At 41.5% G+C, this 13,471-nt stretch overlaps 2 protein-coding genes across 2 annotated transcripts in view; one reads left to right on the top strand and one right to left on the bottom strand.

The window, feature by feature from the left end:
* The window catches only part of Pmar_PMAR010222 (retrovirus polyprotein, putative), a gene marked incomplete at both ends in the record, with an annotated part of 1,006 nt that extends 130 nt beyond the window's left edge, over positions 1-876 (top strand). Inside the window, 5 exons of the mRNA XM_002788639.1 lie at positions 1-13; positions 65-81; positions 138-458; positions 531-640; positions 853-876. The exon at positions 1-13 is cut by the window's left edge and continues 4 nt beyond it. Of these exons, the coding sequence (XP_002788685.1) occupies positions 1-13; positions 65-81; positions 138-458; positions 531-640; positions 853-876 (485 nt within the window). The remainder of the gene's footprint in view (positions 14-64; positions 82-137; positions 459-530; positions 641-852) is intronic.
* Positions 877-8,865: 7,989 nt separating this feature from the next.
* On the bottom strand, positions 8,866-9,334 carry Pmar_PMAR010221 (hypothetical protein; the record flags this gene model as incomplete). The annotated part of the gene is made up of 3 exons (XM_002788638.1): positions 8,866-8,910; positions 8,959-9,077; positions 9,259-9,334. The coding sequence occupies 3 exons, from the start codon at positions 9,332-9,334 to the stop codon at positions 8,866-8,868; spliced, it is 240 nt and encodes a 79-aa protein (XP_002788684.1).
* Between the last annotated feature and the right edge of the window lie 4,137 nt (positions 9,335-13,471).

The raw sequence follows: 13,471 nt of genomic DNA, 5'->3' as shown, positions 1-13,471 counted from the left end.
CCCGGCGTCACAGGTACCTATAAGCAGGTTGTTAGCTCTATCACTGGCCTGGGGTCCGTCGTAGTATCAGCCGCATGTCAAGTCATGTGGGATCTGCATCAAAAATAAACATCGTGCTACTCTGAAGCAGGCCGCAGGTATCAAGAAGGTGGATGGCATCCCCTGGCGCTCCATTGGCGTTGACCACACAGGTCCCTACGAGGAAAACGGCGACAGAGCCAAATTTCTGCTTGTTGCCACCGACTTGCTAACCGGTGCTATAGATGCTGAGGTCGTCGGTACTACCAACTCAATGAATCTGATAACTGCTGCTCGGCGTATATTCGCCCGGACTGGCCAACCGAACACGGTCCACAGCGACCGAGGGTCGTCTTATGTGAGCGCTGCTTTCCGAGCCTTCCTCATCAAACGCAACATTCGCCAAAGATTTGCTCCTCCTTCGAGCCCGCGCTACGGAGGTAAGTGGGAACGGAGCCATGGCCCCCTCAATCACCATATCCGCATCTTGCGATCCAGAGGTGAGAAGTTAGATTGGAGAACCCTGGTGGCTGAGGCTGTATCTCTGAGCAATACCAGGCTTACCTGGCACGACATCTCTCCCTGGGATCTCTGCCACACCTATCGGCATGATCAGACCGGGGTAGCCTCTCCTCTTGCGGCCGACATACTCCTAACTTGGCGCGAGACTTTTTGGGAGGATACACGCGAGAGGACACGCGCAAAATTGGGACCCTCCGGTCAGTCAGTATCTGTGGGTGACTGTGTTTACTTGAAGACCCCTTCGCCGTCGAAGCTTGGTTCTTTAGCTCGTGGCCCCTACGTCGTGCTGGAGGCCACTGGCCACACTTTTAGGTTAAGGGAGCGCTCAACGGGTAAAGAATTACTCCAGCCTCTCCATAACCTCATAGTATGAGGCTCATACCAACGCAGTAGTCTTCATTTATCTGCGACCATCGGTCGCGAGCTCAATTTTATTTTTCCGCTGGCGGGAGAATGTGCCGAACTACGATAGTTCGTCTGTCTCTCCAAGCCCCATCCTTTGTCCATCAGACACCATCGTCTCATCTCGTTCTTTCTCTCACTTTCGCTCGTCCTTTCGTGACGTGACGCACTCGTCTATGAGTCCCGTACGTCACGCTAAGGACTCTATGGTCTTTTCTCCATCTCTCGGAACCCAAATTCCGTCTGCCTACATCACGCCGAGTTCGTAAATTGGCACATAGGCATACACTCAGTGTATTACACTGCCAATTTCAAACGTATTACAGTACTATTACTATATACTATGACATTGAAATAAAAAAAGTACACAGGGAACATATGTCTGCGGCATATACTGCCATATCATGACATCGTTGTGTGATATTAATATCTATACATGAAAAAAGATGTACACAGCAAAGTATGTCTCAGGCAGATAATGCCAATTAATGACAAGCTTTTAGTGCACTAAGCAATTAACTTAGATAACATATATAGCGCGTATAAATAAAACTACAGATAATGCGCAGACGCTGGTATGTCACAGGCATATCCTGCCAAAGTACGACATACTATTATAATATTACTGTATACATAGATCCTATATACATAGACACTGTATTATCACAATTGCCCAATAAGCATATGTCCCCAATAAACATGTGTCAGGAGCATCTACTGTCATTTTATGACAACCTGTATTACCAAAGTCACTTCATAGGCGTTGTTTTTTTCTTAAGATGGCATTTATTGTTACTTTTGAATCTAACAACGAGACTAATTGTAAGACAAAAAAAGATTTACCTGGGTTGCACATTAAGAGTAGACCTCCGTCGGTAAATATTGTACATTTTGTTCAAATTGATCTGGACATTATGTTATACAAAACAAGACAAAAACCAACCTTAGCTTTATTAATTTCCTTTAAAGTAGTCTGGTTTTCATGTCCTCCTTACTTTTACGATATTCATCAATTTTGACAGTAGATGTTCGAGGTAACTAAAGCGAAGGCCTGTGACAAACAACCGAACTATACAAATGTCTCGTATACAACAGAAGTGTAAAATGTGAATATGAATCAATAAGTAATTATATTATATACAAAGCATATTACCTTGCCGCCTTTCTTTGTACATATTTTATTGATATGAGGAGAACTTGTTATGTACATATTTCTCACTGCTTGATCCGCATTTGGAAGCTACAACAGAAATATAGGAAGTATGAATCATACTACATGGGCAGGGCACCCTTGCCCGGCCCCGCCGACCCGATTCGCCCCGGCCCGGCCCCGGAACGAGCCGGGCCGGGCCGGGTCAAAGTCACAAACCCAGCTTCCCCGGCGATGTTGCCGGGTTCATGCGGGTGAGCAGGCGAAAAATGACCCGCAACTGTCCTCGGGTCACCCGGAAGCCCCGCAGCGCAGATATCTCAAGCCAATAATAGTGCTTTTAATTGTACGTAGCGCGGAATTTCGCGTTAGTTTCCAGGAATCGCCGCGATTGCTGGAAATTAACTCGCACTTCGCGTTTCAATCGCGTGACTTGGCACATCGGGATATTGCTTGATCCATGCAGCCCTGATCTTGGATCTTCTTGATAAGAAGTTCTTATCATCGATCATGTCCGAAAGCGATCCTGGCAGGAAGGCTTTCGGAACCATACGACGATAAGATCCTGGCAATCCGGGCCGGGTTACCCGGCCAACCCGGCGGGCCCGCTAAACCCGGAACATGGGTAAGAAAAGACTGCCGGGTCACCGGGGCCGGGCCGGGGAAGCGGGCTCAAAGGCTGCCGGGCCGGGCCGGGCCGGGCGACTAGAAAATCGCCGGGTGCCCACCTCACCTATGAGGCTCATACACTGTCAGTGACTGACAGTGTATGATCGATGTAAACTTACCGACTCAATCGTTGACAACTTAGTCTCCGCTGTAGACCTCGAAAGTAAACTTTCAACCGGATTTATAATTGAAGACTTCAATTTGAAGTTGTAGCAATTATATACCTCATATACGACCATTTAGTACATCTGCGTATAAAGTCGACCAATGGAGGCTGGAAAAACATTCTTTCGACGAACGGTATTCTTTGAAAAACACCTGAAAACACGTCAGCAGAAAATGACAAACGTCTTTTTACATTGCACCCAATGAACAAACATGTCGGCAACTTGATCGTAGGTATACAACTTCAACGGCTGATATAACGACGGAATACCAGTTTTGCATCATTGGATTATATTTTGATTCACTAATGTACAGGAATCCACCAAAGAGCTCAACAATAAAACACACTCTTGCATCACCGAATCTAGTTTAATCCATGCGTACAGATCTGCAAAAAAGCTACGCAGACAATGACGAGCATATGTTCTACCTTCCAAGCACAAAGTATTATTCTTAACATCCCTCAGGAGTAGGACGAAGTTTCGGAAGAAAAAAGTTTCGTAAAAGACGCAACGTTCAAAACAGTACCGGGCCAAGCCTCTCCTTCTACGGGATAACAGTCTCTCTGGTTTCTTGTATATTTGAAATAGCGCATACTAGGACCGATAAACCTCTGGATGTCATCAATCGCTTGATTTTCTGAGAACTAAAATAAAAAAACAAAACGGTAAAGTATTACTTGAAGCCAGAGCCTGTCTTGTGCTCTCAGACAGTATCGATATGAAAGGTACTTGACTTTGAAGAGCTTGTATTGGACACAGATTAATTGTGTCAAAATGTACCTTCTTTACATCCGTAGTATCTCTCTGTTGTGCAGAGTTCTGCTTGTTTTTCGTTAAACATAAACCCGATGACCTTCTTTTTCGCTGATGTCCTCTGGGCTCTTGACTAGTCTGAGCTGCAGGAGGAGCACAAGCAGGAGAAACGTAAGACAAAGATTTTTGCCGAGCTGACGTAGAAGGTAACTTACAGTTACTCATACAAAAGTAACCTACAATCTCGAAATAAAATTCTCGTAAAAATTCTTAACAAGTTGCCTCTACGTTTTAGAAATTGAATATTTGCCGCTTTGCATTATACATGTAAATTTATATATAAGAAACATGCTTGGCAAACACTACACATTTCTAAGATAGACAACATAGGATAAGAAAGGTTTCTTCTGACGTAGCCAATAGTACATCTCGGGCACACACAGCCAACTAACGATGTACTATAGAATCAGAGCAAAGTATAAGATACTTAGGTTCAAGATAGAAAATGTATTTCATCAAGAACATCTACTGATAAGGAAATAGCATATAACTCGAAGAAGGAGGATATGGACTATTACTGAAATGAAGGTCCATTTATGGGGCTAGTTCAAGGACGAATGTATTGAGATTTACTGTTAGATGGGAACGAGCTCAGAGACCTCCTCGTGGTGTTCCTGGAAACTCAACTATAATGTTTTATTTTTTTTCTTTTTTCTCTTCAAGTTTTATGGAGGGCTTCTAGATTATCTCCATTTGAGTGGTTTCGCAACACCCTAGTTTATTGACCTTCGTGGTTGACCTGGCGTTATAACTAGGATGTTGTATACAGGAGATAAAGTTTAGAAGCGCCACGGGTTTGATAAACCGGTGGCAACCACCCAAACCTCCATATTACTGAACACAATATAGGTGGTTACAGTAAATCCATAAATAAGGAGTTGACTATAGGTCGCTTTACATCTTGGACATATGTTGCCAGCTTATGATGTAAAATTTGACCATGAGTGCAGAATTGACTACTTCGATTAACTCCTACCGGAACGTACATCGTGGACATATATTGCCAACAAGAGATGTAACGTCCAGTAGACAACGAAGAACGATAACTTCACTTCAATGTCTAGGCAGGAACACATCTTGGACATATACTGCCAACAAACGATGTACTACTCGTAGCGCATTGGTAATTTATTAGACGACAATCGAGAAATCGCACCGAAATGTACATCTTCGACATATACTGCCAACGACTGATGTAACATATAGTACAGATCGAAGAACGATAACTTTATTCAATGTCTTCGGATAAATACATCTTAAGCATATCTTGCTAACACACGACGTAGTCTATTACTTTAGCGCATCGGTGATTTATTAGACGACAGCCAAAGATTAAAGACAGAAGAAAGTAAATAACACGGTCGATGCACAAGCATCAACATACGTTCAAAGCGAACTTGTAGAACTATCTTTACTTTCTGCTTCCGAGTTAACCCTCAAAATTAAGTACAACTGTATATCACACTGGTGTTCTTACTTATCTCGTAATTTAACAAGCCGTCTTTTAGTAGGTGATTTCCTCTTAGCTTGAATTCCCAAAGATTGGTGCGACCTGTAATTATTCTCTCCTAAGTACATATATTCTGCTGCTTGTAATCCTTGAGCTTCGTACTGAGCACGATTAGCTACAGTAGAAGGAAAGCTGACGTTATAGCCCAATAAGTCGAAAGTACGATAACGAAGTAAACTGCTAACCTTTTCGTCACCCAAAAAATAGGTTGCAAGTAAATACACAGGTGGAGTCAATGTATCGCAATCAAAACAATGTAGCATAAACGATGATGTTTGAAACACACGTTCCAGATACTTTTCCGCAGCTATCTGCAAAACCCAAATAGCCTCTTGTGTCCAACGATGAGCACCTTGACCAAATAACTCACGATCGACATCTTTAATAACTGCCTCCATAGTGGCATGGCTACAGAGATATTCGTCTGCGTGACCTAGAAAACCGTAACTACAAAGTATGAAACAAAATATGAAATAAACGTACTTTGTAAGTGATTCATCTCGAAGATACGACGTCGTTCTTGAAAAGTACCACCTTTTTTCATATTTTTCTCATGCGGAAATCGTTTTGGATAATCTTTTTGAGCAGGTTCTTTGTACTTCTTGGGCTTTACGAGAGCTTAAGAAGAAGACAAAAATAAAAACATAAAGAAGAAAACATCAACGACTCGTTACCTAAGGATGACTCCTTTTTACTGCGTTTAAGCGTTGTTTTACTTTCTTTGTACGCACCTAGTGAGAAAAAGCATTGTGTAAAATAATATCAACGTAGCGCACCTGGTTTAGACGGAGGAGGTAATTGAGTCATGTCCACGTCCAGTAATTCGTCACAGATATCACCGATACCATAAATATGATGAAGAAAATCGTGCATCTCTGCTGTTTGTAGCCCACTCAACATCTTACGACTCCCTGAATTACCTAGCAGCAAATATATTACATGGTACGGATAGGAAAAAATACCATAAACAACCTTGCGAGCTGTATTGAGGTCTCCTTCCAACACGGGTTCTTCTATCTCAGACGAAGTGTCTGTCGCACTATCAGAACAAGATGCGATCTCATCCTCATGAGGCTTCTCAAAACCCTTAGTCGCGAGTTGTTGTAGTGCAGCTTGTTCTTCCGGTGAAAGAGTTGCAAACAACTTGGATTCTAATTACATAATTTAGTACGTAGTGTACAGAATGCGGATTACCAGATTTAGACAACGTCGTAGTAGATAAACGCAGTAAAAAATCTTTACCTCGTTTTAACAAGGTATCTGTAGTAATATAAAGAACATCAAACACGGAATTTTACCAATCGACGGAGAAGAAGTAGTTGTGTCGTTGTGCTGGTTCGAAGTAGCTTCTGACGAATCTTCGTCATTGTCAGACGATGGTGGCAAATGTGAGGGCATAGACGGCACAAAGTCTGCATTACGTGCATCTGAAAAACGCATATGAACAAATTACTAGAAGAAGAGTCAAAAATGATTTTAAGCAAAAACGTTGTTCTACTCTCTTACCTTGAGGTAACATTTGATATTTTTCTGTCTCCTGTTGACGAATGTTTTGTAACCCTAACAAGTAATATAGAAAGAAGCTAGTAATTGCATACGTTGAGAAACTCGGCGATTTGGCACAGCATCTGACGACACATCGTTGTCCAATTTCCGCTTCAATTGACGACCATCATTTTTGTCATGTACATGTATATCTAAACAGAGTATCACAAATAAAAAGCGCTTTGTTGAAAATTAGGAAAAAATTCTAATAGTTGTAGATATAAAACGGAAATTGATGTTATAGAAATTACCTACGCCTTGACACTTAGCCCAGTTTTTGCTTAGGAATAAGTAAAACCACGAATGACTAGTGCAAATTTATATTTAATTTTAAATTAGTAATAAGTTATTACTAATTACGTGTTATTACTAATAACACGTATGGACAATAGATGACACAATCCTTCCGTAGGCATATATGCCAGTTAATGAAGAAGTGTGCCGTAGTATAATGTGCATTCTGTTTCTGCCAAAAAAACAACTAACGGAACAATTTAAACAAACATTACGTGAGGAATATTTAAAAAATAGAATCCTAAGCTTTGCTCAAGCGCAAAACTGCATTTGAACTCCCTTTAGTAGAACAGGGAAGAAAACATATATCGACGAACGATTTACAACCTTATTTCGTAAACATTATACAATATGAAAACGAGGTTACCTTGAGGTAACGTTTGATTTTGTACACATTTCCGTAATCGAATATTTTGTAGACCTAAAAAGAACGTGCCGCAAAACGACCACCTTTACCTACGTCGAGAAATGCGACGAGCAGGAAAATTGGCTCTTGTCATGTCATCGTTTACGTTAGGCGTAGAAATATTAACCTCATTGTTGTTCTCTACGGGTAAACCTGAATATAATTAAACAGTTCACACCAACGTGCTTGGATATAGTAGTCCTGTGTTCAGAGCAGTTATCAACTTTGCCAGCTGTTAGAAAATAAATATTAGGTAATGCATGATAACGAATAAACCTACCAGATGTCTCTTCCACATTTCTTTTACGCCTCATATTTCTAAGACCTAACAATCAATCGTCGATTGCCAAAATAATATTATTTGTACGTAAAGAGGTACGGCGTATATTCCCATCGTCGTCGCAGTTTTGGTCGGAACTATTGCCATCTAAAAATAAATAAATACGTCTTTAGCATGTATGTAAAACTTCGTCTGCTTAGTATCTCTAGGGCATATGATGCGAGTCAATGACAAAAAAGAATAAAGTGAATAAACACCCTTACAGATACACGTTCGAAGTAATTATCAACAGTTACCGTGTATAATATTCCCCGAACTTGAGCTGTCTTCTTGTGTAAACGTACAGCTTACTGAACTCGATGTAGAAGACTTGTCATGTGGACTGAGTGTATACCTCTGTTTATTACGATCGGATTGAACAGAATAACTATTGTCACCTGAAAGAAGTGATGTAAATTTCAGATACCACAAACGAGTAAAAGAACGTAAATCGAAACGATAACCGAAACGTATATGAGAAAACTAATACGTGTATAACAATGCACGATCCAATATTACTCGTGACACTCCTCATAGACCCATCGGTAGAAGGCAACAACGTAGCAGTAAAGGCTCTTACAATAGTAGGTGTAGAACGAAAATCTAAACAAAATAAGAGTAAGAAAAACATACGAGAGAAAATAAAATACCTTTTGAAGACTTCGTAGTATTCTGCTTACCAATATCATCAACACCTACAAAACTATACAACTCAGTCCAATTTAAAGTTTAAATTTTAAACATAGATATAGTACAGTTAGATTTCGTAGGTGAACGCACGTTCTGCTTTGCAGAAGAAGCCGAAGCAGCATCGTCTACAACGAAAGACACATAGAAATAGAAGTATTATACTAGAAATTACTACGCAAAAGTTCGTGGTGAGTGGTGCTTTCCTGTCCAACAGAACTAAGGTCATTGTCTAAAAAACATGGTCGTAGAACAGTCACAGTGGTGCAGTATTACCATCAGTTGCATCATGAGTTGTACACTTGTATTTAGAACTTTCACTTGCCCTACACTTGTTTGATGTACGCGCGAAGGTGTTGACAGTCATAGGACCGGTATTATCTTGTGAACACGCAAGTTGAAGTATCTCTGTAAAATAACCAAAAAACGAGGTAGATAACAAAGGCTGCAAACCACCTTACGCTCATCTAAACGATTAGCTTCGTCCACAGGCAAACTAGATTCACTGCTGTGAGCTTGCGAATCATCCACGACGTTACGGAAACAATAATCAACATCGAACATTGACTTTGTATCTAACAACAACAAAAAAAGAACATAAAAAAGGGCATAAAACCTAAACAACGAATACTCACCCGTAGTAGAACCTTTACCCTGTATGTCCGGGATTTCTGTATTTGAATGACCTACCTTGTTGGGATCTGCATTATATGACCATACGTCGTGAGGCAACGTCCATTGAACATTTTAAACTACCTGTAGTCTTAGGGCCTATAATTCGTCGACGAAGTTTAAGATATTTTTCACGTGCTTTTTGACGACCTAGCAACATGTATTAACATAGATCAAAATAGAATAACATAAGTTGCAGGACCCATGTAGTACATAGAGGAGTAACTTTACGTTTATAAAACTTCTGAACCCTTTTTTGTCGTTTCTTTATTTGTTCCACTACCCGAAAAACTTTTTTCCAGGTTTCTACAAAGAACAGTAATATGCAAATCATAAACGGACCATAGTACTTGATAACTTAGGTCTTCTGTTGGGCTCGGATAATCCCCTCTTACCGACGCTACTTGACGAACCTTCGTAAAACGCATAAGCATTATAGTCAAAACATTGATTATTCCCAGAAATGAAACACCTAAGGCTTTAAATGGTTTCTTTAAAATAGGCAAAAATTACCCTTGAAATACGACGCACGCTTCGATCTTCATCGTTTAAACATCATATACGCACGGAGCCACAGTCTGCATAAAACATACAGACTACAAGTTAAGAACACTTGTGTAAAAGTACTCCATAAAAAGAAGTATGTCACAGGCATATACTGCCAGTTTACGACATAGTACTATAATATTACTATATGCATAGACATTAAACTGGAAAAGTACACAAGAAACTTATGTCTGAAGCATATATTGCCATTTTATGACATACTTGTGTGATAAAGCTATGTGTTCATGTATATAAAAAACGTACAAAGAAAGCTATGTCTCAGGCAGATAATGCCAATTTGTGACAAAATGTAGCGTGTACAAAAAACACCAGAGATGATAGAAAGAACGAAGTACGTCATAGGCATATACTGCCAATGCAAGACGTACTACAGAAATCTAAACATACATACATCGACATTGGGATGTACACAGTACACAGCAAACATATGTCTGAGGCATATACTGCCATACCATGACATCGTTGCATGATATTACTGTCTTTACATGAAAATATTTAACGTACACAGCAAGGCATGTCTCAGGCAGATAATGCCAATTAACGACAAAGTTGTACTGCCCTAAGCAATTAACGAATTAGATAACATATATACCGCGTAGACAGAGAAGCACAGATAATGCAAAGACTGCACGTATACCATTTGACACAGGTACTAGTTGCTCATCATAGCACAAAAGAACGACACAAATGTAAAACATTTAAAAAAGCCCCACCGGTAAAATGTCATAAAGTTATGTACTACTAGTACATAACTTTATGACATTTTACTAGTACTGTACTACTAGTACAGTACTAGTAAGAAACCCTGCCGAACCATAGTAAATTATTCAATAAAAACTTAGTACAAACTAGTACGACTAGAGTAGAAGAACTCACCTAAGTTTTTACTAGCACCCCCTGTACTACCGTATTCCTCAAATTCCTCCTTGTCCACTGACGATTTAAGTTTTTGCACTGACTTGGCAGTAGACATGGTAACGAACGCAGCTATTGAAACTAGCAGGAGTTGTCAATAGTATGCACAGAGCAACGACTCAGACATTTATCAGGAAGTAACACGAAGCCCAACCGGTAACCGCACACAAACGCAAATAGCTAGCACAGCTCAGGCACTGTGGCAATGTCGCCCGCCCGAACTTCGGGCCCCGAAGCAAGGAAACTGCAAGATTGCTAGAAATCAAGAATTCAGTGAACAAGGCGAACGGTATTTGGCGAATGTCGTTCCATTTCCTGTTTGGTCCTATAACAGTGTTATTGAGTTTTTACAAGAATTCCATCGTTTGAAACGATTCGTTTCTTGTCGTTCTTTTGGGAGCCGTTCCATAACACTGCCAGGCTGGCAGTGCCAGCATCCACTCCTTCAAGTTCTTATATTACATAAGACAATACTTGAGCATGAACTCACCACTTCAGACCGCATCCAGTAGCAGTGTACTATTGTAGCCAGCCAGAGCCAGTAGTAAGCTCTCATTGAGTCCACCGTTCTGGCCATGGTCGGTCCTGCGCCATTTAAAATCGCGCTGGCGGCGCGACTAGTGGTTGTTCTTATTGTTGTGGTTATTGTTGTACCAACACTTTGGCGTTTCGGCAATTACTGAAAAGAACCATAAAATTAAAATAAACAAGCTGAAATTGTAAGTGATAATAATATTATCACACGGTGTGATAATATTATTATCATTCACTCCACTGCCAGCATCCTCTTCTTCACGTCGTTCTTATAATAAAGACGAAGGCCCGAGGCAGGGACTTGTCCCACTCCCTCCCTGCTCGTTTCTTTCGTGTCATTATAAATCCGTCCGCCTTCTTCCTCGTAGATGTGGGAAACTACATATCTTCTTGGAAGCTTCCAATTTTCCACCAAGTTGTACCATTATACAACGAATCGGCCACGCTTGTAAGGCATATTCAGGAGACTAGGTTGGTCAAAGCACCTACTAGAGATAACGAATAGGTTTAAACATTTCAGGATTTGCCTTCTAAAATTGAAAATGACCAAAAACTCAGTATCTCAGCGGAGCGAAACTGGCCTTTCTCTGGCAAATCATGTAGAGTATCTTGAGTTATTAACGAGAGGGTTAGCATTATTAGTAGCGTCATTGCCTCTCCAAGGAAAAGAGAAGGTATTCGCGAACAGTGTTCGCCGAACACTAGCTCAGCCCTGGCAATCATGGCGTCAACTCCCGCAAAGCGAGTAGGCAGAAACGAAACGCGCTGCAGCAGTTTATCATTCGACGGAAGGCAATCCACTATAGCGTTGCCTCTCATGGCAGTCCAACCTGCTTCAGCGTACTCAGCTGGAAGAGCGCCTCTAGGAAGTTCCCCCACTGTAATCAGCGGTACGATCATAATATCCTCAGGCTCTCGATCAAAAACGGAACAGCCCTAGTGACTGGGCCTCTCCCGCTCGTCAACCACCATAGAGCTACCCTGTGCGCCTCAAACTCAGTGCGGGATAGTTCAATATAGATAACTTTAACATTCACCGCTTGGGCTCCATTCAGCTCAAAACTAGCCAACGCATTCGTACGAGACATTGGCTGCATGATGACATCATGATGATGTTACTGCAACTTCTCTCGCTCCAGACCCCATTGTCGGGATTCGGTTGGTCCGCATGCACTAACATGCCCAATAGCAGATTACGAAATATAATAATCCAGAGCGGATAGAATCCTAGGCTGCACTCAGTACAGACCACTTGATCGACTATCTTAGCCACAGATTGTATTAGCTCCGCTTTGCTCGCTTGGCGGGTGAAACCACAACGGTTACCATAGCGCATGACCAGGTAGCCGTGAGTTCCATCAGAAGCTGTACGATCTGGGTTTTTAATCATAACGTGAACGCTAACTCTCAACCAGATATCATTTCCGGCTCCGCCAATGACTCTAGCAGATGTCCAATCTTCCGCCACGGTCGACAAGCCTTTTCTCTTGGAAATCGCCACCAAAGAAGTGCGATCTCTCTCAGGCTTCTCGTCACGTCGATCCAAGTTGAGCACTGTGGCTATGTGGAGTTAAACGAGAATAACACTTGAGCCAAGATGGCTACGAGAGCGCCAAAAATATCTACTTGTTCACGTTGGGAGCGCTCTGGCGAGAAATATTTTCCGGCTAGCAATCTTGCCGAACACGTGAAGGGCGACACGCAGCCTCCATCCTCTGTGAAAGGTGGCTAGTAGGGGATGGTTCCATCAGACGTTCTGCCTTTCGGGCCCACAGTTGATTATGTGATTATGTGAGTCCCGAAGTATCCTTCTGAGGGCCACACCTCTTAGGGTTCCCCATAACTAGATTTTTCCCCCACAGGCTGATGAATGTGTCAAAAAAATCTTTCTACACCTTTTAAACATCTAGTTCGTCTTTGGAACCATCAATTTCGTCGGGACGCGCGAAGTTGGAGGGACGAATCCGAAACGGGAAGATCATATTCGCAATTAGAACTTTCAACTTCGTCATAGAACATTCAAGTTCGTCCGAAGTCGATAGGAAGTTCAAATTCGTTCTAATAGAACTTTCAATTTCGACTCTCGAACCTTCGAGTTCGTCATAGAACTTTCAACTTCGTCGAGTACACCTTTGGAACTTCAATTTCGTTCCTTTAGGAAAATCGACTTCGTCGTTCGGAACTTCAATTTCGTGTTTGCGGGGCAATCATACCAGTACTCTGATGGTGAGGCTTATGATTAGTGCTCGCGGTACACAACCGAAGTAGTACTACAGCAACA

Source organism: Perkinsus marinus, assembly GCF_000006405.1.
Source record: "Perkinsus marinus ATCC 50983 genomic scaffold scf_1104296927884, whole genome shotgun sequence".
Taxonomy (NCBI): domain Eukaryota; phylum Perkinsozoa; order Perkinsida; family Perkinsidae; genus Perkinsus; species Perkinsus marinus.
The sequence above is the reverse complement of the archived record's forward strand: the minus strand, read 5'-3'. Positions and strand labels throughout refer to the sequence as shown.